General features: G+C 41.8%; 1 protein-coding gene across 9 annotated transcripts; it reads left to right on the forward strand.

Annotated features, from left to right (window-relative positions):
- Nucleotides 1–835: 835 nt before the first annotated feature.
- Nucleotides 836–22,288, forward strand: apold1b (apolipoprotein L domain containing 1b). Of its 9 annotated transcripts, none has more exons than XM_035783825.2 (25): nucleotides 855–1,817; nucleotides 2,089–2,152; nucleotides 2,624–2,686; nucleotides 3,962–4,030; nucleotides 8,296–8,373; nucleotides 8,510–8,569; nucleotides 8,767–8,829; nucleotides 8,963–9,037; nucleotides 9,241–9,306; nucleotides 9,415–9,486; nucleotides 9,591–9,656; nucleotides 9,813–9,878; nucleotides 11,920–11,994; nucleotides 12,156–12,224; nucleotides 12,315–12,392; nucleotides 12,524–12,589; nucleotides 12,890–12,970; nucleotides 13,077–13,160; nucleotides 13,643–13,696; nucleotides 13,847–13,954; nucleotides 15,928–15,967; nucleotides 16,065–16,116; nucleotides 16,487–16,901; nucleotides 17,570–17,767; nucleotides 18,564–22,288. In XM_035783825.2, the coding sequence occupies exons 2-25, from the start codon at nucleotides 2,090–2,092 to the stop codon at nucleotides 18,861–18,863; spliced, it is 2,361 nt and encodes a 786-aa protein (XP_035639718.1). In that variant the 5' UTR covers nucleotides 855–1,817; nucleotide 2,089; the 3' UTR covers nucleotides 18,864–22,288. The 9 variants fall into 9 exon arrangements, with proteins under 9 accessions (XP_035639724.1, XP_035639718.1, XP_035639720.1 ...); XM_035783827.2 differs by having other exon boundaries at nucleotides 858–1,817; nucleotides 12,153–12,224; nucleotides 12,896–12,970; XM_035783824.2 differs by having other exon boundaries at nucleotides 859–1,817; nucleotides 12,153–12,224.
- The last annotated feature ends 2,855 nt before the right edge of the window (nucleotides 22,289–25,143 follow it).

Consider the following 25,143-nt stretch of genomic DNA (forward strand, 5'->3'; position numbering starts at 1 on the left):
GTAGCTTATACTAAAGTCTGATGAAATGTTGACTTTTTTTATTTGACGTGATCAGTCTTCAACAACCACAAAAATTGAACAAAATCAAAAACACCTGTTTTGCTGTAATAAGAGGACTACAGTTCCCAGAGTACACCTGACGTTACCAAGCAATATCTGTACCAAGCCGTGGTTGCTGTTGTGATTGTGTTGCGTTCAATAGCAAATATCATCCAACTGTCTTCTGTGGTGCACATATAGAGCAAGCTAGAGCACAGTCTTTGTCCTGAATAATTTCCTTGTCGACAACATTTATTTCATGTTTCCAGTGGTTGTGCCTGCATATTTCCCCTCCCCTCTAATCAAGATCCACAATCTGGTGCTGGAATGCAGGTCCCCACTCCATCATGCTCGGTGCTCAAGCCTCATGTCCACCAGATGCATAAAACTCTTTGCATCCTGGGGAAGTAGTTAATTGTCAATGGAGCAGTCCGAAACGTTACCGTGCGTTCTGTGAACCGCATGCATTCAATAGTTTCAATGCGTGCGTTGTTTTACCATGCGGTGGTACAAACCGAAGTACACACAGACTCCACTTAGCTATCTTTAACTAGTTGAAAAGCAGGCTAGACAACATGCCCTCAGGACCTCAGGCTGGGCTCCAGTACTAGTGCGTATGGACTCCTGAAACCGGAACTCGCAAGATGTCAGCCCCCACGAAAGATTGTATGCGACAGAGAGAATATGTTGAAAACAATGGTTGGACATATTGGAGGCAGGCTCTAGTTCTTATTATAGCTAAGTGGGACAGGTGCGCCACTCTGTCAGAAGGCAAAGTCGGCTCGATTTAAAACAAAAGTTACGTAATTAAGCACATGTATTAATGAGTAGGATTCTATGTTTTCACAAGCAAAAGTGTTTTGTTTTGTGTGTTTTTTAATTTAAAAAAAATTACAAATTCTTTATCTGCCTTCCCAATAAAAACTAGTTTGAAAATTCAAACGTTTATTTTATGGAATAAATATTCCTGGATGATGTAACCTTGTTGACAACATGACCGAGCGGTGCAAATTACTGTTTGATTTGAGATGGGCGCTTCGCCCGATGATATGACGGGACATATGCGTGTAAACCCCGGGCCAGATTAATCGAACCCCCTCAATAACTCTGACTGTAAAAAATGATCAATACTAGTGGGCGGGTCTTCTCAGTTCTTACATCTCAAACTTTTCACAAAGCGCAGAAACAGGGAATTTGGCTTTCACAGTTGGGTTCCGACTCGAGTGTCCGGTGTACTGCTCCCCTTTGTGATAAAATGAGTTTATCATACACCGGAACAGAAAGAAAACGTTGAATGCAGTCATGTTTGTGTTGAGCTCCCGAGTGGCGCAGCGGTCTAAGGCACTGCATCTCAGTGCAAGAGGTATCACTACAGTCCCTGGTTCGAATCCAGGCTGAATCACATCTGGCCATGATTGAGAGTCCAATAGGGTGGCGCACAAAACGCCCAGGGTAGGCCGTTATTGTACATAATAATTTGTTCGTAACTGACTTGCCTAAAAAAATAAAAACCCTATTTCTCGTCAGTATGACAAGTCACAAGGGCAGTGACGGAATTTCAGATAAAATGAGTTTAACAAACCGGAGCAGAAAGAACAAAGTTGAATGCCGTCAAGTTTGTGTTGACCATATTCCGCGTCAGTAGGCTACTTCCCATCGCTGCAAAACCAGTTTGACAAGTCATAAGGGAAGTGACGGAATATCAGAAGTGTTTTCCTTCGCGTTTTCTACAGCCCTACTGTAACACCTCAATTATAACTTATATGTGCCATATTAAGGTAGGCTTTAATGCTTCATATTATCGTATTGCATAATGTTGTGAGTGGTGATAACAACCAACGCTATTGTAGTAGGCTAAATATATCCCAGTCGTGTTTTGTATTGACATTGATTAACCTGGTCAAAGTCAACTCAAGGTAGTTATGTATCTGACCGGTATCCGTGGTTATAGGGACACATATAACACAAGGGTGCTATACAACCTGATTGTGTGTGTGTTCTATTCGAGTCATGTGTTTCTCATGTGTCACTTTTGTGTATGTAACACAGTATGAATAGTCCGCGAAGGGACAACAAGTCTTCTCCAGTGGTTCCTCCCAGACCCAGCAGTGAGGTAGGACACTGATTGAATACACACACTAGAGCTGGAACGATAGACCGAAAAGTATCGAACAGACCGATCACTTATCGCAGGCATTTTGCTGATCTCGGATCATTGCGGTAAGTAGCCTATAATCGAGAAATGTGAAGTTTGAAAATGAGATGTTTGTTAATATGGCTAATTGGGACAATGATTTCTACAACCATCAACATTAGTAGTAGTAGTTTAAGTACTAGTTTGTAAAAACTGTAATGCACAGTAATGTTATAAACGTATCATTGTTTTTACCCCCCACCCCACCCCCAGTGTCCCATTGAATCCAGTGAGCTCATGTTATGTGTGTATGTGGTTGTGTGAATCCTGATACAAAAAAAGTGTCCTATTGGAATGGACAAATAGTGTTTCTTTCATTGTTCTTTTTGTAATTCATTCGTTTATTCATTCATTTGGTCCATGATATTGATCTCTTCTGTCTTCACACAGGAGATGAGCAACCCAACCGCACACTGCTTGAACAAAGAGAATGATACAAGCAGTAACTCACAGGTATCAAATCAAATCAAATTGGATTTGTCACATGCGCCGAATACAACCTTACACCTGCTTACTTACAAGCCCTTTAACCAACGATGCAGTTTTAAGAAAATACCCCCAAAATTAAGCGATAAGAATAACAAATAATTAAAGAGCAGCTGTAAATAACAATAGCGGGGCTATATACAGGGGGTACCGGTACCGAGTCGATGTGCAGGGGCACCGGAGTCGAGGTAATTGAGGTATCTACATCTACAGTTATTAAATTGACTACGCATAGATAATAGCAGAGAGTAGCAGCAGTGTAGGGGGGCAATGGTGTACTGACACACACAGACAGCTCTGTCTTACTATACTTGTGAGGACTTTTTGGGGAGCAACAATTGATTCCCATTCAAAATCCTATTTTCCCTAAACCTAACCACTGACCCTTAACCCTAACACTAATTCTAACCCTAAAACTAAGCCCAAAATGGCCTGCTTTTAGCAACGCGGGTGTATTTCCATTCACTAGCAATGCTTTCAATTGTATTGGGTTGCACAAAAACAGTCCACAGGAAGACAGAAGTTAAATACAAATCCATTTCAACTTACTGTGCCGGTGGGTAGGATATTTGGTCATTATGACAGAGGTGATTTGAGACAAAATATCGTAAGGATCGTATTATTATTAAACAGACTTTCCAAACGTGGGTGTGTCGTAGACCCACTTCCTCTCGGCTTATCTCATGTCAAAATAGATGTCCTGCACATGCGTCATAAGCGGGCAAAAAAGGAATAACTTGCGTTGGACTTATATTTTGACATGAGGTAAGCCGAGAGGAAGTGGGTCTACGACACACCCACGTTTGGAAAGTCTGTTTAATAATACAATCCTTTTCGATATTTTGTCTCAAATTCCTGTCCACCGGCACAGTAAGTTGAAATGGAATTGTATTTCACTTCTGGATTCCCGCAGACTGTTTTTGTGCAACCCAATACAACTGAAAGCAACGCCAGTGTATGTAAATATGCCCACTTTGCTAAGAGCAGCTAATACATCCCCATTGTATCGTCGGTGAACACAACACTAACAAACATTTTTTTTTTTTACAGACGATACAACGATGCAGTTGATGCAATTGACTGTTAACCATGATCAAACAATTGTTTTCAGGAGAATAACACTGAGAGTGAGCTGCTCCTCAAAACCAAGGTTATAAAAGGCTTCAACTGAGCATGCTCTCTCTGCCCATTGTAAAGTAGATTTTGTGATGAGTTGTGTTTTTGTTTGTTTCTTTCCAACAGAGGACTGGGATGATGGGAGTCATGCAGAAAGTCAACCCGTTCAAAACCAGGACACAGGTTACTACATCAGTAATGTTAAATAGATTACTATTTTCATAGCCTAGTCCCAGATCAGTTAGTTCTGCTCAAATCAAATCACATTTTATTGGTCACATACACATGTTTAGCAGATGTTATTCCGGGTGTAGCAAAATGCTTGCGTTTCTAGCTGCAACAGTACAGTAATATCTATTTTCTACATTGTAGAATTAACATCAAAACTATCAAATAACAAATATGGAATCATTGTAGTAATCAAAAAAGTGTTAAACATATCAAAATATATTTTATATTTGAGATTCTTCAAAGTAGCCACCCTTTGCCTTGATGACAGCTTTGCACACTCTTGGCATTCTCTCAACCAACTTCTTTGAGGTAGTCACATGGAATGCATTTCAATTAAAAGGTGTGCCTTGTTAAAAATGTATTTCTGGAATTTCTTCTTTCCTTCTTAATATGTTTGAGCCAATCAGTTCTGTTGTGACAAGGTATGGTTGGTATAAAGGAGATAGCCCTATTTGCTAAAAGACCAAGTCCATATTATGGCAAGAATATCGCAAATAAGCAAAGAGAAACAACGGTCCGTCATTACTTTAAGACATGAATGTCAGTCAATCCAGAAGATGTGTACGTTTCTTCAAGTGCAGTCGCAAAAATGATCAAGCGCTATGATGAAACTGGCTCTCATGAGGACCGCCACAGAAAGGAAGACCCAGAGTTACCTCTGCTGCAGAGTTAACTGCACTTCAGATTGCAGCCCAAATAAAGGCTTCACAGAGTTCAAGTAACAGACACATCTCAACATCAACTGTTCAGAGGAGACTGCGTGAATCAGGCCTTCATGGTCGAATTGCTGCAAAGAAACCACTACTAAAGAACACCAATAATAAGAAGAGACTTACTTGGGCCAAGAAACACGAGCAATGGACATTAGACTAGTGGAAATCTGTCCTTTGGTCTGATAAATCCACATTTTGATATTTTTGGATCCAACCTCCGTGTCTTTGTGAGATGCAGAGTAGGTGAACAGATGATCTCTGCATGTGTGGTTCCCACTGTGAAGCATGGAGGAAGAAGTGTGATGTGTGGTGGTGCTTTGCTGGTGACTGTCTGTGATTCATTTAGAATTCAAGGCACATTTAACCAGCATGGCTACCACAGCATTCTGCAGCGATACGCCATCCCATCTGGTTTGCGCTTAGTTTGTTTTTCAACTGGAAAATGACCCAAAACACACCTCCAGGTGTGTAAGGGCTATTTGACCAAGGAGAGTGATGGAGTGCTGCATCAGATGACCTGTCCTCCACAATCACTTGACCTCAACCCAATTGAGATGGTTTGGGATGAGTTCAAACCCAGAGTGAAGGAAAAGCAGCCAACGAGTGCTCAGCATATGTGGGAACTCCTTCAAGACTGTTGGAAAAGCATCCCTCATGAAGCTGGTTGAGAGAATGCCAAGAGTGTGCAAAGCTGTCATCAAGGCAAATGGTGGCTACTTTGAAGAATCTAAAATATAAAGTATATTTTGATTTGTTTAACACTTTTTTTGGTTACTGCATGATTCCATAGGTGTTATGTTATGGTTTTGATGTCTTCATTATTATTCTACAGTGTAGAAAATAGTACAAATAAAGAAAAACCCTTGAATGAGTAGGTGTGTTCACACTATTGACTGTATCACCTTTCAGTTAAGACCCAAATGCAGACTATGTTGAAAAAACAATGTTTACTACAGCAACAGGGGCAGGCAAACGACAGGTCAAGGCAGGCAGGGGTCGATAATCCAGAGTAGTGGCACAGGAAGGCAGGCAGGCTTAGTGTCAGGTCAGGTCAGGCAGAGGTCCGTAATCCAGAGTAGGGGCAAAGGCACAGGACGGCTGGCAGGCTCAGGGTCAGGGGTAGGCAGAGTGGTCAGCCAGGCAGGCTCAGAGTCAGGACAGGTAAAGGTCATAACCAGGAGAGCGAGAAAAAGAGAGATTGGGGAAAAGCAGGAGCTGTGAAAGACCACTTGTTGACTTGATAAACAAGATGAACTGGCAACAGACAAACCGAGAACACAGGGGATAATTGGGAAGGTGGGCAACACCTGGAGGGGGGTGGAGACGAGCACAAAGACAGGAGAAACAGATAAGATCTTTTCCATTTGAACATCTTGGTCATGTTCTGTTATAATTGCCACCCCTCATAGCCTGGTTCCTCTCTACGTTTCTTCCTAGGTTCAGGCCTATCTAGGGAGTTTTTCCTAGCCACCTTGCTTCTACACCTGCATTGCTTGCTGTTTGGGGGTTTAGGCTGGGTTTCTGTACAGCACTTTGTGACATCGGCTGATGTAAGAAGGGCTTTATAAATACATTTGATTGATTGATCAGGGCATGACAGACTGGTACTGTATCTAGGGCAGCAGCCTCTAAGGTTCAGGATTTCACATATGGGTGGAAGCTGCCTAGTGATGGATATTTAACAGTCTGAGGGCCTTGAGAAAGAAGATGTTATTCAGTCTCTCAGTCCCAGCTTTGACGCACCTGTACTGATCTCGCCTTCTGGATGATAGTTGGGTGAACAAGCAATGGCTCGGCTCGGGTGGTTGTTGTTCTTGATCTTTTTGGCCTTTCTGTGACATCGGGTGCTGTAGGGATCCTGGAGGGCAGGTAGTTTGCCCACTGTGATGTGTTGGGCAGACCGCACCACCCTCTGGAGAGCCCTGCGGTTGTGGGTGTTGCAGTTGCCGTATCAGGCGGTGATACAGCCCGACAGGATGCTCTCAATTGTGCATCTGTAAAAGTTTGTGAGGGATTTTAGGAGCAAGACACATTTCTTCAGCCTCCTGAGGTTGAAGAGGCGTTGTTGTGCCACCTTCACCACACTGTGAGTGGACCATTTCAGATTGTCAGTGATGTGTACACCGAGGAACTTGAATCCTTCCACCTTCTCAACTGCAGTCCCGTCAAAGTGGATAGGGGCTTGCTCCCTCTGCTGTTTCCTGAAGTCCATGATCATCTCCTTTATTCTGTTTACGTTGAGTGAGAGGTTATTTTCCTGGTACCACACTCCCAGGGCCCTCACCTCCTCCCTGTTGGCTGTCTCGTCATTGTTGGTAATCAGGCCTTCTATTGTTGTGTCAAGGGAGTACAGGAGGGGGCTATGCACGCGCTCTTGTTGGACCCCTGTGTTGAGGATCAGTGAAGTGGAGGTGTTGTTTCATACCTTCACCACCTGGGGGCGGCCCATCAGGAAGTCCAGGACCCAGTTGCACAGGGCGCAGTTCAGACCCAGGGCCCTGAGCTTAATGATGCGCTTGGAGGGTACTATGGTGTTGAATGCTGAGCTATAGTCAATTAACCGCATTCTTACATGATTATTCCTCTTGTCCAGATGGGATAGGGCATTGTGCAGTTTGATGGCGATTGCATCATCTGTGGATCTATTGGGGCGGTAAGCAAACTGAAGTGGGTCTAGGGTGTCAGGTAATATAGAGGTGATATGATCCTTAATAAGCAAATTAGGCACATTTGTGCAGTCTGATACAACATTTTGAGCAGAAATGCAATGGTTTATTGAATCAGTCTTAAACTTTGCACATACACTGCTGCCATCGAGTGGCCACACTCTACATTTCACCTGGGCTGGAATAATACATTATGGCCTTTCTCTTGCATTTTAAAGATGATGGTACAAAAAAATTTACAAAAGAACGGTTGATGTTTTCTTTGTATTATCTTTTACCAGATATATTGTGTTATATTCTCCGACATTCCTTTCACATTTCCACAACCTTCAAAGTGTTTCCTTTCAAATGGTACCAAGAATATGCATATCCTTGCTTCAGGGTCTGAGCTAAGGGCAGTTAGATTTGTGTATGTCATTTTAGGCGAAAATTGAAAGAAATGGGAGGATTCTTAAGAGGTTTTAACTAACCTCTCAAAGCACTTCATGATGACAGAAGTGAGTGCTGTGGGCGATAGTCATTTAGTTCAGTTACCTTTGCTTTGCAAACTCCTACGGTCATTATCACACCAACTCCCGTAGTTGGCAAGGCATACAAGTATACTATTTTTCTATTTGGCAAGGCAGGATAAACTGATCTGGGACCAGGGACTGTATTAAAAAAGTGCCTCACAGTAGGAGTTCTGATCTTGGATCAGTTTAGCCTTTCAGATCATAATGAATAAGATAGGGAGAACGTCATCCGAGATCAGCACTCGTTCTCTGAGACGCTTTATAAATACAGGCACAGACTACTATTTTTAGTGGAAACAAACACCAAAGATCCTCATTGATCCTTCTCTTCCACCCAGGCCTCCTCTACAGCCAGTACAGCTACAGATCCAGTGTCAGAGAAGACTGTGGATGGAAATGTCCCTGAAGTGAAACAGGTAGATTTCTGCTCCGCATACTCTGTATCTAAACTGATCTGACTTGTCAGACTTCTGGTCCTTTTCATGAATAATTAACAAAAAAAAGATCTGTGTGATATAATTGAGGGAACCATAATGCTTGTATGTGTTGCAGAACCTGGGTATGTTTAAAGGAGTGACACAGAAAGTCAACCCATTCAGGTCCTCTACACAGGTATTAGCCATAATCCAGTTGATCACACTATGTTGTTCAACACTATGTTTTTTACATTTAGTACCAATTTGTGTGTGTGTGTGTGTGTGTGTGTGTGTGTGTGTGTGTGTGTGTGTGTGTGTGTGTGTGTGTGTGTGTGTGTGTGTGTGTGTGTGTGTGTGTGTGTGTGTGTGTGTGTGTGTGTGTGTGTGTTTTAGGCGAGAAAAGAGGACCCTCCAAAAGACACTGTGGATCAGGAAAAGCTACCAGAAGGCAAACAGGTAAACCTGTCTGTTCATCCTTGAATCTAAAGCATCATTATCCTGATTCTAGGACTATATTAGTGAGTAGAGTAAAATGGTATTGTTGCTGCTGTACTGAAAGGACTTTTTGTGTCACTTGTGCACCTTTCAGGTCTTCCAGAACCCTGGAATGTTTACGGGAATGATGCAAAAAGTCAACCCTTTCAAATCTACAGCACCGACACAGGTCGTGAAGAGGAGTTCACTTGGTCACATTACAGTCGTCTCATGAAATACATTTGTTCACCCTGTATCATATTGCAAAACAATAGTAATATTTAGGACTGATAATTAGAATGACGTTACTCACGCAAAAGCGGTAAATATTCAAATTCGCTCTTTTCTCTCTCTCCCTTTCCCTTCCTCTCCTCATGTTTTGCGGACACTCAGTCGATACACAGTGATCTGTCCTCCAGTGCTGGCAGTCTGGCCGAGAACACCACAACAGAAAGACAAGTACAGCCCATGTCAAAATAATGTCCTACCATGTAGTCTGCCAAGTTACACACCAAGGCCTATTGAAGACTATTCTGTACATTCGTTATCTATGTGCGTGTGTTTCAGGTGAGAAAGGAGGATCCTTCGACAGACACTGTAGATCACCAAGCGACAGCGAAGCTACCTGAAGCCAAGCAGGTAAAGATGTTTATCCATGTTCAGTATAATAATGAGATGAGGAACTTTAAGAGCGGATCATTCTGAAAGGGATTTGTAAATGTCATGTGGTTTTGCTTTTGCAGAACCCTGGAATGTTCACGGGAATGATGCAGAAAGTCAACCCATTCAAGTCTACAGCACCGAATCAGGTACTCGTGTCGATGATGGTGATGATGATAATGCTGTATCATATTGCGATGAAACACTTTTGGACGGATGCTTTTGGTTATGTAAAATGCCAAGCTGTGCCAAATACTCTAAACTCGCCGTTTTCCTCATTTCTCCATTTCTCTCCTCGTTTTCAGGATACTCAGGCCGTACACAGCAATCTGTCTTCCAGTGCTGACAGTCTGGCTTCTACAGGAAGACAGGTACAATACAGCATATATACAAAATAAAATACATATATATGTGTATGTGTATGTCACGTGCTTCATAAGCAACAGGTGTTGACTTAACAGTGAAATGCTAACTTAGGGGCCCTTCCCAACAATGCAGAGAGAGAGAAAATAGAGACATAATAGAATAGTAAAACACCGAATAATAGATACACAATGAGTAACGATATACACGGGGTATCCAGTACAGAGTCGATGTACAGGGGAGTGAGATCATTGAGGTAGATATGTACATATAACTAGGAACAAAGTGACAGTTCGCAAATAATAGCACCGGCATATGTCAAAAAAGTTAGTATATACAGTTGAAGTCGGAAGTTTACATACACTTTAGCCAAACACATTTAAACTCAGTTTTTCACAATTCCTGACATTTAATCCTAGTAAAAATTCCATGCCTTAGGTCAGTTAGGATAACCACTTTATTTTAAGAATGTGAAATGTCAGAATAATAGTAGAGATTGATTTATTTAATCTTTTATTTCTTTCATCACATTGCCAGTGGGTCAGAAGTTTACATACACTCAATTAGTATTTGGTAGCATTGCCTTTAAATTGGTTTAACTTGAATCAAACGTTTTGGGTAACCTTCCACAAGCTTCCCACATAAGTTGGGTGAATTTTGGCCCATTCCTCCTGACAGAGCTGGTGTAACTGAGTCAGGTTTGTAGGCCTCCTTGCTCGCACACACTTTTTCAGTTCTGTCCACAAATGTTCTATAGGATTGAGGTCAGGGTGTTGTGATGGCCACTCCAATACCTTGACTTTGTTGTCCTTAAGCAATTTGCCACAACTTTGGAAGTATGCTTGGGGTCATTGTCCATTTGGAAGAACCATTTGCGACCAAGCTTTAAGTTCCTGACTGATGGCTTGAGATGTTGCTTCAATATATCCACATCATTTTTCTGCCTCATGATGCCATCTATTTTGTGAAGTGTACCAGTCCCTCCTGCAGCAAAGCACCCCCAGAACATGATGCTGCCACCCCCGTGCTTCACGGTTGGGATGGTGTTCTTCGTCTTGCAAGCCTCCCCCTTTTTTCCCCAAACATAACAATGGTCATTATGGCAAACAGTTCTATTTTTGTTTCATTAGACCAGAGGACATTTCTCCAAAAAGTACTATCTTTGTCCCCATGTGCAGTTGCAAACCGTAATCTGTCTTTTTTATGGAGGTTTTGGAGCGGTGACTTCTTCCTTGCTGAGCGACCTTTCAGGTGATGTCGATATAGGACTCATTTTACTGTGAATATAAATAATTTTGTACCTGTTTCCTCCAGCATCTTCACAAGGTCCTTTGCTGTTGTTCTGGGATTGATTTGCACTTTTCGCACCAAAGTATGTTCATCTCTAGGAGACAGAATTTGTCTCCTTCCTGAACGGTATGACAGCTACGTGGTCCCATGGTGTTTATACTTGCAAACTATTGTTTGTACAGATGAACATGGTAGCTTCAGGCATTTGGAAATTGCTCCCAAGGATAAACCGGACTTGTGGAGATCTACACATTTTGGGCTGATTGGCTGATTTCTTTTGATTTTTCCCATGATGTCAAAGCAAAGAGGCACTGAGTCTGAAGGTTGGCCTTGAAATACATCCACAGGTACACCTCCAGTGGACTTAAATGTTGTCGATTAGCCTATCAGAAGCTTATAAAGCCATGACATAATTTTCTGGAATTTTCCAAGCTGTTAAAAGGCACAGTCAACTTAGTGTATGTAAACTTCTGACCCACTGGACTTGTGATACAGTGAATTATTAGTGAAATCATTTGTCTGTAAACAGTTGTTGGAAAAATGACTTGTCCTAACCGACTTGCCAAAACAATAGTTTGTTAACAAAGACATTTGTGGAGTGGTTGAAAAACGAGTTTTAATGACTCGAACTGTACCATTTAGACCTATCCATGATATGTCCCCTCGTGTAAACTGCACATGTACAGGGTTATCAGAACACAAGTCCTTTCCTATTCAAGACTATGTTTTACATTTGGTATCCATTTGTGTGTATTTTAGGTGATAATAACGGATGACCCTCTAACCGACTGTGTGGATCACCATGCCACAGAAAAGCTACCAGAAAGCAAACCGGTAAACCTGTTCATGAGACATAAATAAGATATACATAAATAAGATATACATAAATAAGATATACATAAATAAGATATACATAAATAAGATATACGTTTTTTTCTTCTGCTGTCATAGAGAAGATGTGTGTGCCGTGTGTTCAACTTTGTGTATTGCAGCAGCAGAATCCTGGAATGTTTATGGGAATGATGCAAAAAGTCAACCCTTTCAAATCTACAACACCGATTCAGGTAGCCGTGGTGATTATGATCAACCTGTATCATGTTGCAAAGTTACGCTAAATATTCAAATGGACTATTTTCTCTCTGCCTTCTATTCAGGACACCCAGTCCATACACAGTGATCTTTCTTCCAGTTCTGGCAGTCTGGCTGAGAGTAACAGTTCTGCAGGCAAACAGGTAAACCTGTTTATCCCAGGTGCTGAGGCATACACCTTCTTAGTATAGAAATAGAACCGTGCTCGTAGAGGAACATTTTATTATCACTACTAAGTGATTTCTGTGTTCACCTGTTTTTTTTTCTTCTTCAGAACCCTGGGATGTTCAAGGGAATGATGCAGAAAGTCAACCCATTCAAGTCTACAGCACCGACCCAGGTAGCCTACACACCCTTGTCGTGATGCAAAGGAAGTTCCGATACCGGTTCTGGAGTAACCCCAGCCAGTCCAGTTATTTCATGTATTCCAGAACTAGCACTGCTGATTCAACAATTGAAGGGCTTGATGATGAGGAGATCATTTGAATCAGCTGTTCTGGAGTTCATCGAAGATGTGGACTGGCTGCGGGGTACTCGAAGGAGAGGTTTGTGAAACCTGGTAGAATGTCACTATATGCAAAATGGCAAATGATTTAAATACTCCCCCTCTCTTCCTCACACTCCCTCTCCATTTCCGGAGACTCAGCCGTCATACAGCGATTCATCCTCCAGTTCTGACAGTCTGAGTGACACCGGCGTCTTCAGTCCTGCGGAGAATCAGGTACGACAGCGCGTCTGCGATGTCCCGACCTGCAAAATAAAATGCAATTGCATATTTCCCGCACAGGGTTAGCTAAAATAACAACTTGCTCCATCCCCTGTCACAGACCGTGTGGTACACAGAAAACGAAGCAACTTCTTCAGTGAAAAGTGGACCTCCACCACCACAAGAAAATAAGAAAAGGACTGGGGCATGTCGCTTTTTTATTTAATCATACTATTATATTATACAATCAAATGTATTTTAAAATTAAGCAATAAGGCCAGAGGGGATTGTGGTATATGGCCAATATACCTTGGCTAAGGGCCGTTCTTATGCCCGACGCAAAACGTGGGGCATAAGAGTGCCTCGATACAGGCTTTAACCATGGTATATTGGCCATATACCACAAACACCAGAGGTGCCTTATTTCTATTATAAACTGGTCACCAACATAATTAGAGCAGTAAAAAATAAATGTTTTGTCATACCCGTGGTATGCGGTCTGATATACCATGGCTGTCAGCCAATCAACATTCATGGTTCATCCACCCAGTTAATAAAGCCATTTTTACATCAGCACTTGTCACAAAGTACTACACTATAACACTATCATCCTATTTAAGTACATCATCTACATAGGGCCTCTTCATAGGGCGTGTGTTCTTATGTTTCTGTCTGTTTCTCTGGTAGACATTCCACATCCGAAGGATTCTCCCTGGTGCCCTGTTTGGCTCTGAAGCTAAAGTAACCATATTTCCACTCTCTTCCTTTTGGTCTTAGTTATGCCTGTCTTTTTTTTTACTCTAGGTGTGTTATTTTCTTAATTTTCACATGAATAATATTACAGTTTAATAATATCTTCGCGCACTTATATTCATCTTTATTTTCCTACAGAATACTGATGCTCAGCCCACAGCCCAGGCAGGCCTAGTGGATGTTCAGACACTGGAGATGGCTGCAGTGCCAGTACCTGGTGAAGGAAACCCACCGGACAGTGAGGATGTATGTATCACATGTACTTATGTTGCATTATGATACTACCGAACTCACTATGACAATCCTTATATTGCATTATAACACTATGACACTGGAGATGGCTGCAGTGCCAGTACCTGGTGAAGGAAACCCACCGGACAGTGAGGATGTACAGTATATCACAAAAGTGAGTACACCCCTCACATTTTTGTAAATATTTGAGTATATCTTTTCATATGACAACACTGAAGAAATGACACTTTGCTACAATGTAAAGTAGTGAGTGTACAGCTTGTATAACAGTGTAAATTTGCTGTCCCCTCAAAATAACTCAACACACAGCCATTAATGTCTAAACCGCTGGCAACAAAAGTGAGTACACCCTTAAGTGAAAATGTCCAAATTGGGCCCAAAGTGTCAATAATTTGTGCGGCCACCATGTTTTTCCAGCACTGCCTTAACCCTCTTGGGCATGGAGTTCACCAGAGCTTCACAGGTTGCCACTAGAGTCCTCTTCCACTCCTCCATGACGACATCACGGAGTTGGTGGATGTTAGAGACCTTGCACTCCTCCCCCTTCCGTTTAAGGATGCCCCACAGATGCTCAATAGGGTTTAGGTCTGGAGACGTGCTTGGCCAGTCCATCACCTTTACCCTCAGCTTCTTTAGCAAGGCAGTGGTCGTCTTGGAGGTGTGTTTGGGGTCGTTATTATGTTGGAATTACTGCCCTGCGGCCCAGTCTCCGAAGGGAGGGGATCATGCTCTGCTTCAGTATGTCACAGTACATGTTGGCATTCATGGTTCCCTCAATGAACTGTAGCTCCCCAGTGCCGGCAGCACTCATGCAGCCCCAGACCATGACACTCCCACCACCATGCTTGACTGTAGGCAAGACACACTTGTCTTTGTACTCCTCACCTGGTTGCCGCCACACACACACGACACCATCTGAACCAAATAAGTTTATCTTGGTCTCATCAGACTACAGGACATGGTTCCAGTAATCCATGTCCTTAGTCTGCTTGTCTTCAGCAAGCAGACTGTTTGCAGGCTTTCTTGTGCATCATCTTTAGAAGAGGCTTCCTTCTGGGACGACAGCCATGCAGACCAATTTGATGCAGTGTACGGCGTATGGTCTGAGCACTGACAGGCTGACCCCCCCCCACCCCTTCAACCTCTGCAGCAATGCTGGCAGCACTCATACGTCTATTTCCCAAAGACAGCCTCTGGATATGACGCTGAGCACGTGCACTCAACTTCTTTGGTCGACCATGGCGAGGCCTGTTCTGAGTGGAACCTGTCCAGTTAAACCGCTGTATGGTCTTGGCCACCGTGCTGCAGCTCAGTTTCAGGGTCCTGGCAATCTTCTTATAGCCCAGGCCATCTTTATGTAGAGCAACAATTCTTTTTTTCAGATCCTCAGAGAGTTCTTTGCCATGAGGTGCCATGTTGAACTTCCAGTGACCAGTCAGTATGAGGGAGTGTGAGAGTAATGACACCAAATTTAACACACCTGCTCCCCATTCACACCTGAGACCTTGTAACACTAATGAGTCACATGACACCGGGGAGGGAAAATGGCTAATTGGGCCCAATTTGGACATTTTCACTTAAGGGGCTACTCAATTTTGTTGCCAGCGGTTTAGACATGAATGGCTATGCGTTGAGTTATTTTGAGGGGACAGCAAATTTACACTGTTATACAAGCTGTACACTCACTACTTTACATTGTAGCAAAGTGTCATTTCTTCAGTGTTGTCACATGAAAAGATATACTCAAATATTTACAAAAATGTGAGGGGTGTACTCACTTTTGTGACATACTGTATGTACGTATATTACATGCCCTGTGTTGCATTATAACACTTCATAATTTACTATGACACTGGATGGTGGTTATTGTACATGTATGCTTTACATCGCAATATAACCTTAAAACATATACCTCTGTGTATTCATACTGTATTATGTGTATGTGACTAATAGTATTTTATTCTTAGAGGGAGGAAGGTCTTATGGATTGGTGGCAAACAGTAGAGGGTATGTTTGGCACAGAGCACTATTTTTCACCAGTGTACATGTGCGTTCTCCCGTCATTGTTTACAGTAACTACAGCTTATATCTCTGCTCCCCCTAGGTTGGGAAACGTGGAAGGAGTCCAACACCTTTGACGCGGATGAAGGCGAGATGTAAAGCATTTTCATGTATTTACCCATTGGTTGTGTCGTTTTAAGAGAAATTGTCAATGTGGGATTTCATACAAGGTGTATTAAACGTCTTTAGGGAACCCAACTGAACTGCATAACGCCGAGACATAATATTTATAGTGTAAGATCAGGCTTATTTCTCCAGGATTCCCAAGGTATCGTTGTTTGAAAAAGGATACAAGTTCTTACAAACCACTCCCTCTCTTTTCTTTCTCAATTATTCGCCACCTTTTCTTATTTGTCCTTCCTCTCTCTCTCTCTCTCTCTCTCTCTCTCTCTCTCTCTCTCTCTCTCTCTCTCTCTCTCTCTCTCTCTCTCTCTCTCTCTCTCTCTCTCTCTCTCTCTCTCTCAGGGCAGTGGAGGCGGTGGCGGATCGTGTCTTCATGGCGGCCCGTCTCTTCGTGCGTCTCTTCAACCAGCGCGGGGCCTCCTTACAGCAACGCATCCTGGAGCTCCTATCATTGGCCGACGCCGCCGACAGCTTCCACAAGAAGACTGTGAAGGCCAGCGTGGGGGGCGGAGTCGCCAGCGTTGCTGGGAGCATCACCACTATCACCGGCCTCATCTTGGCGCCGTTCACCATGGGAACGTCGCTCATCGTCACGGCGGTGGGCATCGGCGTTGCGACGGCGGGCGGGGTAGCGTCAGCCTCTGCAAATATTACCGATACGGTGCACTCCAAGACAGACAGGAAGAAGGTGGAGAAGATGATTCAGGATTACCAGGAGGAGATGAAGGATATCAAGGAGTGTCTGGACTTTTTGCAGGTGGGTGAAGGGTGGAGTTGTCCCTAGATCGGGGGTCGGCAACATGCGGCGCACGTGTCAGGACTGGCCCGCGAGTGATTTTTCTTTTGGCCCCCAAATTCTGTAGTTATATATCTTTTGGAATTTTAGTTTTAAGTAAAAAAAAATCTTAAATGGTAAAATCACCAGGAATTCAGCAAAAAAGTGAGTTTGGTTTAGGAAATCTGTTCCCATGTATTCCCACGAATAAAAAAGAAACGTGATCGTGTCTCAATGTAATCTAGGTATGAAATTCTTGTTATTTTCAAATGCAATCTCTTTTTGGGCTTAGCTGTGGTCAATTTGCGGTGTATAAATGATCAGAATTATGTTCCGGCCCGCCGACCATCCACTCTGACAAATCGACCCGCGGCTGAATCTAGTTGCCTATCCCTGCCCTAGATGCTGATCTTAGTTAGTTTAGTATTATCACCACTAATGGTGAGGTTTTGAATTGGAGGAGGGGAAGCTGATCCTAGATCTGCGCCTAGGGGAAACTTCACCCAGCAGTGTGCAGTTGAGGTGAGGCGGGGGGGGATTTTGGGTGTCTTGACCTCTGACTTTCTATCACATTGTTGCTTCTTTTCTTACTCTCCCTTTTATTTCTCCCTTGCGCTTTCACTTTCTCCATCTCTCTCCATCCACCTCAGGTCGGTATGGAGACCCTGGAGGAGTGGGACTTTGATCAGTACGTGGACAGCATCTCTAAGAAATATCTCAACCAGAATGTCAAACACGTGATGAAGGAGGGTGGCCGGGCCGGCAAGGCATTACTAATCAACACAGAAAGTCTGATCAACACCGTGCAGGTTCTCAACGTGGCAGGCGGAGCGGCCAAGGCAGCCCAGGTACATGATGATGATAATACATGATTTGTTTGGTACAAATTAGGTGTGTGGACATTTAAAGGTTCAAATATTTCAAGTCAATTGGGATACTTGCTTTTCCGCCGCACAAAATTAGAATCGCAGTGCAGTTATCACAAAACATTATTTTCTGTGTTATAAAGGCCTGGGGAAACGTGGCTATAAAGGCCAGGCTATAAAGGCCTTGGGAAATTTGGCTATAAAGGCCAGGCTATAAAGGCCTGGGGAAAGTTGGCTATAAAGGCCTGGGGAAAGTTGGCTATAAAGGCCTGGGGAAAGTTGGCTATAAAGGCCTGGGGAAAGTTGGCTATAAAGGCCTGGGGAAAGTTGGCTATAAAGGCCTGGGGGAAGTTGGCTATAAAGGCCTGGGGGAAGTTGGCTATAAAGGCCTGGGGGAAGTTGGCTATAAAGGCCTGGGGGAAGTTGGCTATAAAGGCCTGGGGGAAGGTGTTTAATCAAAATAAAACCAGAGAGAAAGAGGCAAACTGTAGGCTACTTTGGTGAATTTGCTCGGCATGCAAGACAAGACATTGCTAGATACAGATTACCTTGCCATAAGATACTGACTCTACCGTTACGCTTGTTCACACTGAGCTGCCCCATCAAGTTGGCGCTAATTTGCAGCGTCCATCCCTAGACTGAGTTTCAAATAGGGAAAAGGAAAAGACAAGAAAACAAATCACTGATCAAAACAAACAATATAGAATAGATCACAAATGGTTCAGTTCTTGATGTTCTCCATGTGCTGATTAGCTTGTCCTAATTTAATTTTGTTTAGGTGATGAGTGTCACCACAGGAGTAATGTCGGGTCTCTTCCTGGCCCTGGATGTGTTCTTCCTGGCAAAAGACTCCATCGAGCTCAACAAAGGAGCCAAGACGGAGTTCGCTGGGAAGATCAGGGAAGTGTGTAAGGATCTTCAGAATGGACTGTTGGAGCTCAACCGCATCAAAGAGCAACTGCAGAAAACTATGGATGGGATCGAGGTGGTGGAGGAAGAGGAGGAGGAGGAGGAGGAGGAGGAGGAGGAGGAGGTGTACGAGTCTGATCCAGAGAAACTGGCCCAGTTGGAAGAATGAGTGAAGGAAGAGAGGGAGGGAGGGAGGGAAGAAAGTTTTCGGTAGTGAAACCGAAGGCGTTTGACCAAAAATGTTGACCAATTTGATTTGTTACTTATTCCTTTACATGCAGTAGACCTATAATCTGTGCTATGTTTCAGCCAAAAAGGTGCCTGGAATGTTTTTGACATGGCCAAACTTTGCCAAATTGCCACTTTATTTTTCAGTTGAGAATGTAGTGCCTTATTTAATGTAACACTGATGGTGTCACTAGTCTTCTTATTTCTATATTTTGCTAATTTTTATGACTGGTTTAGTAGGGGAGAGTTTGGAATGATTACCCATTTTTTACATTCAGCATCACTAGGTCAAACTAAATATAGTATTGTTTCTCACAAAGATATTGAAATATATTTCAGGATGTCATGCATCTCTGGAAATAATCAGAATTCAATGTAAACAAAACACCTTTGAAAACACAGCTTGTCCAACAAAAGTAGTCACTTGGTTTTGGGGTAAAATGAGCATAGGGACACATTTGTAACACTTTGTATTTAAAAAAAAAACACTTTTAACGTAGGCTCAGGCCCTGGTTTAAACTCATATCCCAGTGATAATGCCTTGCATTACGCCTAGGAAGAAAACACTTCATTTGAGGGCCTAAAGGGGGGGGGATGAACCTAACTGAGGAAGGCATTTTTCATCATTTGAGTAATTATGACTAATCATACGGATGGCGAGGTGTCTTCAAAAAACTATGCTTGTTATGCATAAAACTGACAATGTAATAATCATTTTTTATGGGGTATATTTATAGCCAATGGCTCAATTTGACCCTGGCAACAATTCTGACTATATTAGCCCACACAAGGATGCACTTTCATGCTTCTGTTGGTATAAGACTTCAATTTTAGTTTATAAAGACCCCAAATGATGTATAGAACAATCTACTTTAGTTTAGATACAAGCAGTGGTGTCAAGTACTTAATAAGTAAAAAATACTTTAAAGTCCTACTTAAGTAGTTTTTGGGGGTATCTGTACTTTACTATTCAAATTTTTGAAAACTTTTACTTCACTACTACACTCCTAAAGAAACCTATGTACTTTTTACTCCATACATTTTACCTGACACCCAAAAGTGACATTTTGAATGCTTAGCAGGACAGGAAAATGGTCTAATTTACACTTTTACCAACAGAACATCCCCGGTCATCCCTACTGCCTCTGATCTGGGGGACTCACTAAACACATGCTTCGTTTGTAAATGATGTCTGAGTTGGAGAATGCCCCCGGCTATCAGTAAATACAATAAAAACTGGAACATGTGGCCATCTGCTTTGCTTAATATAAGGAATTTAAAATGATTTATACTTTTACTTTTGATACTTAAGTACATTTAGCAATTACATTTACTTTTGATTACTTAAGTATATTTAAAACCAAATACTTTTAGACTTTTACTCAAGTAGTATTTTACTGGGTGACTTGATTTTACTTGAGTGTATTTTCTATTATACTCAAGTATGATAATTGGGTAATCTTTCCACAACTGGATACAAGCATGATGAAACCTATAACACAAATTAATTTGACTTTGTGAAAATATGTTTTTTGGAACAAACTTGTTTAACACTTTTTCCATGTGGGTTCTTACCTCTTCCTAACTCTTCCAGTCATTCAAGGGTTTTTCTTTAGTTTGACTATTTTCTACATTGCAGAATAATAGTGAATACATAAACTATCAAATAACACATATGGAATCATGTAGTGACCAAACAAGTGTAAAACAAATCAAAATATAGTTGAGTTTCTTCAAAGTAGCCACCCTTTGTCTTGATGACAACTTTGCACACACTTGGCATTCTCTCAACCAGCTTCATGAGGTAGTCACCTGGAATGCATTTCAGTTAACAGGTGTGCCTTGTTAAAAGTTAATTTGTGGAATTTCATTCCTTAATGCTGAGCCAATCAGTTGTGTTGTGTCAAGTTAAGTCTGGTATACAGAAGATAGCCCTATTTGGTAAAAGACCAAGTCCATATTATGGCAAGAACAGCTCAAATAAGCAAAGAAAAATTACAGTCCAAGATTACTTTAAGACATGAAGATCAGTCAATTCTGAAAATCTCAAGAACTTTGAAAGTGTATTGAAGTGCAGTTGAAAAAAAACATCAAGTGCTATGATGAAACTGGCTCTCCTGAGGACCGCCACAGGAAGGAAGACCCAGAGTTACCTCTGCTGCAGAGGATATGTTCATTAGAGTTACCAGCCTCAGAAATTGCAGTCCAAATAAATGTTTCACAGAGTTCAAGTAACTGACACATCTCAACATAAACTGTTCAGAGGAGACTACGTGAATCAGGCCTTTCTGGTTGAAACCACTGCTAAAGTAGACCAATAATAAGAAGAGACTTGCTTGGGGCAAAAAACATGAGCAATGGACATTAGACCAGAGGAAATATATCCTTTGGTCTGATGAGTCCAAATGTGAGATTTTTGGTACCAACTGCCGTGTCTTTGTGACACACAGAGTAGGTGAACATATGATCACTGCATCTGTGGTTCCCACCTTGAAGCATGGAGGAGGAGGTGTGATGGTGTGTGGGTGCTTTGCTGGTGACACTGTCAGTGAATTATTTAGAATTCAAGGCACACTTAACTGGCACGGCTACCACAGCATTCTGCAGCGATACGCCATCCCATCTGGTTTGCGCTTAGTGGGACTATCATTTGTTTTTCAACAGGACAATGACCCAAAACACCTCCAGGCTGTGTAAGGGCTATTTGTCCAAGAAGGAGAGTGATGGACTGCTGCATCAGATGACCTGGCATCCACAAGCACCCAACCTCAACCCAATTGAGATGGTTTGGGATGAATTGGACTGTTTAGTGAAGGAAAAGCAGCCAACAAGTGCTCAGCATATGTGGGAACTCCTTCAAGACTGTTGGAAAAGCTCTCCAGGTGAAGCTGGTTGAGAGAACGCCAATGGTGTTCAAAGCTGTCATCAAGGGTGGCTACTTTGAAGAATCTAAAATAGATTTTGATTTGTTTAACACTTTTTTGATTACTACTTTTTTGATGACTATTACTGATTCCATGTGTTATTTTATGGTTTTGATGTCTTCACTATTATTCTACAATATAAAATAAAGAAAAATCCTTGAATGAGTAGGTGTGTCCAAACTTTTGACTGGTACTGTATTTGTCACATGGCAGAGCTACCCCTTTGGAACAACTTACCCCACTTTCCCCTACTGTGAAATATATCGTTTTTTTGTTTTAGTTTAATAGTAATTTAGTTGAATAGTAATATATTTGTATTGTAATATTGTAGATTAAATGTGATATTTTTTATTTATACATGTAGTAGGACCAATAGATATGTTTGGGACTATGATAAATCAAGTCTTTTTCCGAACTTGGTAATAAAGGATTTCTCACTTAATTTGAATTTTTGTTTTGTTTCCTGTCAGACCGGAATATTGGGTGGTTATTTTAAATTGTGATCCTTCCCAAAGAATATTAACGCTGCAATGTGTTCAGTTGAATTTGCGGAGGATAAAAGGGTGTGTTATCATTTAAAACCACTAGAGGGTCACTTGTAGTTTTGAGTCAAAGGAATCTGAGCAGCAAAGGAAAGTACCGACTAACCTACAGTATTATGACAATGTTTTTCTCTCTGTCACAGGAAGAGGGCGCTGCCTCTACAGGTATGGGGTTTGATTGAGCTTGATTGATGAAAATGTCAGACTTAGATGTTGCAGATTCAAGATTACATCTACATCAATTTAAAATGAATATACACACAGAGTGTACAATACATGAAACACTTGTGCTTTCCAAGACTGTGTGAAATGAAATGAAAATCACCTGCCACTTGGAGCGCCACCTCTGGATGATAATTTTATTGTATGCCTATGGCCCTATACAGCTCATTAAGTGTTGTCTTAGTGCCAGCATCAGTTTGAGGTGGTAAATAGACAGCTATGAAAAATATAAATGTTAACTCTTGGTAAATACTATGGTCTACAGCTTGTCATGAGGTATTCTAACTCGGGCAAAGCAGAACCTTGAGACTTCCTTAAAGGAAACCTCTACCCAAAAACTATATTTTGGTATTTGTTTCATTAGTCCATTGTTGATATAGTCCCCAAAATGTTTGCTTGTCAGCAATCAAGTTTTCAAGATATGTAACTTTCAAAATACACAATTATTTCTGTATTTTGAAAGGCACATATCTTTAAAACCTGATTGCAGAAAAACAAAAAAGTTTGGGACTATGTCAACAATGGACTAATTAAACAAATACCAAAAGGTAGTTTTGGGGTGGAATTTTCTTTTAATATTAGAGATTGTGTGCCAGCTGTTGTTAATTAACAAAGAGACCACCACCCCCTTGAGTTTACCTGACAATGCCGTTCTGTCCTGCCTATGCATTGAAAAACCAGCTGGATGTTTATTATCCTTGTCCTTGTTAAACTACGTTTACGAGAAATATAGGATATTTCCGGTCATAGATACCGATGGAGGAAACATTATGTACAAAGAAAAGATAAAGACAGACTGCCTTTGAAAAGCAACAAATCCCTTTGAAAACCGACACTGTGGCATTTGATAACAGTCATAGACAATTGTTATAGTTTCAAAATTGACTACAAAGTGTAAATAGGATCATTTTGGTCATAAAGTCAGTCTCGTCTAAAATCATCCATGCGCCACACCGGGTAGTTGAAGGTTGCGTTTTATTTGATGATGTCCATTTGTCCTCAAAGATGGGGTGAACAGCTGTGGTGTTTGCTCTCTATTCAATAGCATAGAAAGTGATTCAGAACCTGCACAGCAGCTCCGTCGGGTTTCCATAAGACAGCACTTCACAATTGAAAAAAAAAAAACAGAACTGCTAATTGCCGTGTTCAGTGGCTCTTTTAAGATCAGCGTCAGTGTCTCGTTGGATAAAAACATCATTAACCAAACGTGGAATTGGTCAGTAAACGCACCTCCAAGACTGAAATCTAATTTTTCTAATGAGCAACAGAAAAACACACCTGCCAATTGGCATGTTCAGTGGCTCTTTAAGATCAGTGAAAAATAATGATAAACATTTGCAGAATTCCCACAAATTTGAAAGTGGTTACATTTCTCCAGTCTCATCCCTCAGCTTTTCCGGGCAGGTAGATCACTTTGTTATTGTGTCTACCGCTGAGAGCCGCTTTAGGGTTGCCCTATTGCCTGGGGCAAGTGAACTGAGCAATAGTGCAAGTTGAGCCTGCTCTGCGTATAAATAGCTCATTTCCATTTTTGGGCAAGTGATCACAATCTTCAGGCAACCAAACAATACTCCTTACTTCAAGTGCCTTTCAGACTTTAATGTCAACATAAAAATGTAATCGGCAAACTGACTTTGGGAACTTCCTGAGCTGGGGTGTGGACATGAAGCTATGGTTAGGGTTTAGAGTTAGGGTTGAGGCTATAGGGTTAGGGTTGAACTGGCATGTGGACATGAAGCTAGGGTAAGGGCAATGGCTAGGGTTAGGGTTGAGTCGGTTTGTGGATAATAAGCAAAGTAAGTGTTAGGTTTAGGGACTTAGTAATAGACGGGTTAGCTGACATCATGAAAACGATGAGCTCGATTCAATGGAGCAGAAGTCCCATGTGCGTTATTGTGATTCTGAATGGCCAAACAGCTAGCAGCTATGGCAAAAAGCTACCTGGGGAATCGTAGGTGGACCATTTCAGCTCGTTTTTTTTATCTTGTTCTTGATACCACGTCTTGTGTTGAGGTGTTTTGACTGATGTCAACTCTGTCTGTTTTGTCCCATAGTTGCGCACGTGTCTACAACCAACCCATCTATAAACCTCAGAATACATTTTATATAGAATCAGAACACATAGAATGGCAGTAAATGTAAAAAAGAAAGAAAGCTTGGTGCACAGGCATGCCCACGCATAGCTCTCCGGTATAGGCTAATACGTATGCTATATGGAAGTCAGACAGACAGACATACATAGTAATTACATGGTTGTAGTACTACATGGAATGATCCGAAAGACACAAACAAACACAAATTTGCTCGTTCGACATGGTGCGATCGTTTTGTATCCGTCAAATTAATGAGGCGAGAAATGGTGGTGGAAACGCCTTTATGCGCAAATATTGATAAAATAACCATCATATCGAAGTAAAGTTGGAGTCACACAATGATATGCTGTGTGGACCTGACATTATGACTCGGGAAACAATGCAGTTTACTAGGCTGCAGATTAAATAGAGTTGAAGTCGGAAGTTTACGTACACCTTAG

Source organism: Oncorhynchus keta, chromosome 13 (genome assembly GCF_023373465.1).
Source record: "Oncorhynchus keta strain PuntledgeMale-10-30-2019 chromosome 13, Oket_V2, whole genome shotgun sequence".
Taxonomy (NCBI): Eukaryota; Metazoa; Chordata; class Actinopteri; order Salmoniformes; family Salmonidae; genus Oncorhynchus; species Oncorhynchus keta.

Coding starts and splice junctions, on each gene's coding strand:
- apold1b (XM_035783824.2), top strand. CDS start 2,090: ATGAATAGTCCGCGAAGGGACAACAAGTCTTCTCCAGTGGTTCCTCCC. Junction 9,657..9,812: donor AGTCTACAGCACCGAATCAG/GTACTCGTGTCG, acceptor CCTCGTTTTCAG/GATACTCAGGCCGTACACAG. Junction 13,697..13,846: donor TGTTTGGCTCTGAAGCTAAA/GTAACCATATTT, acceptor ATTTTCCTACAG/AATACTGATGCTCAGCCCAC.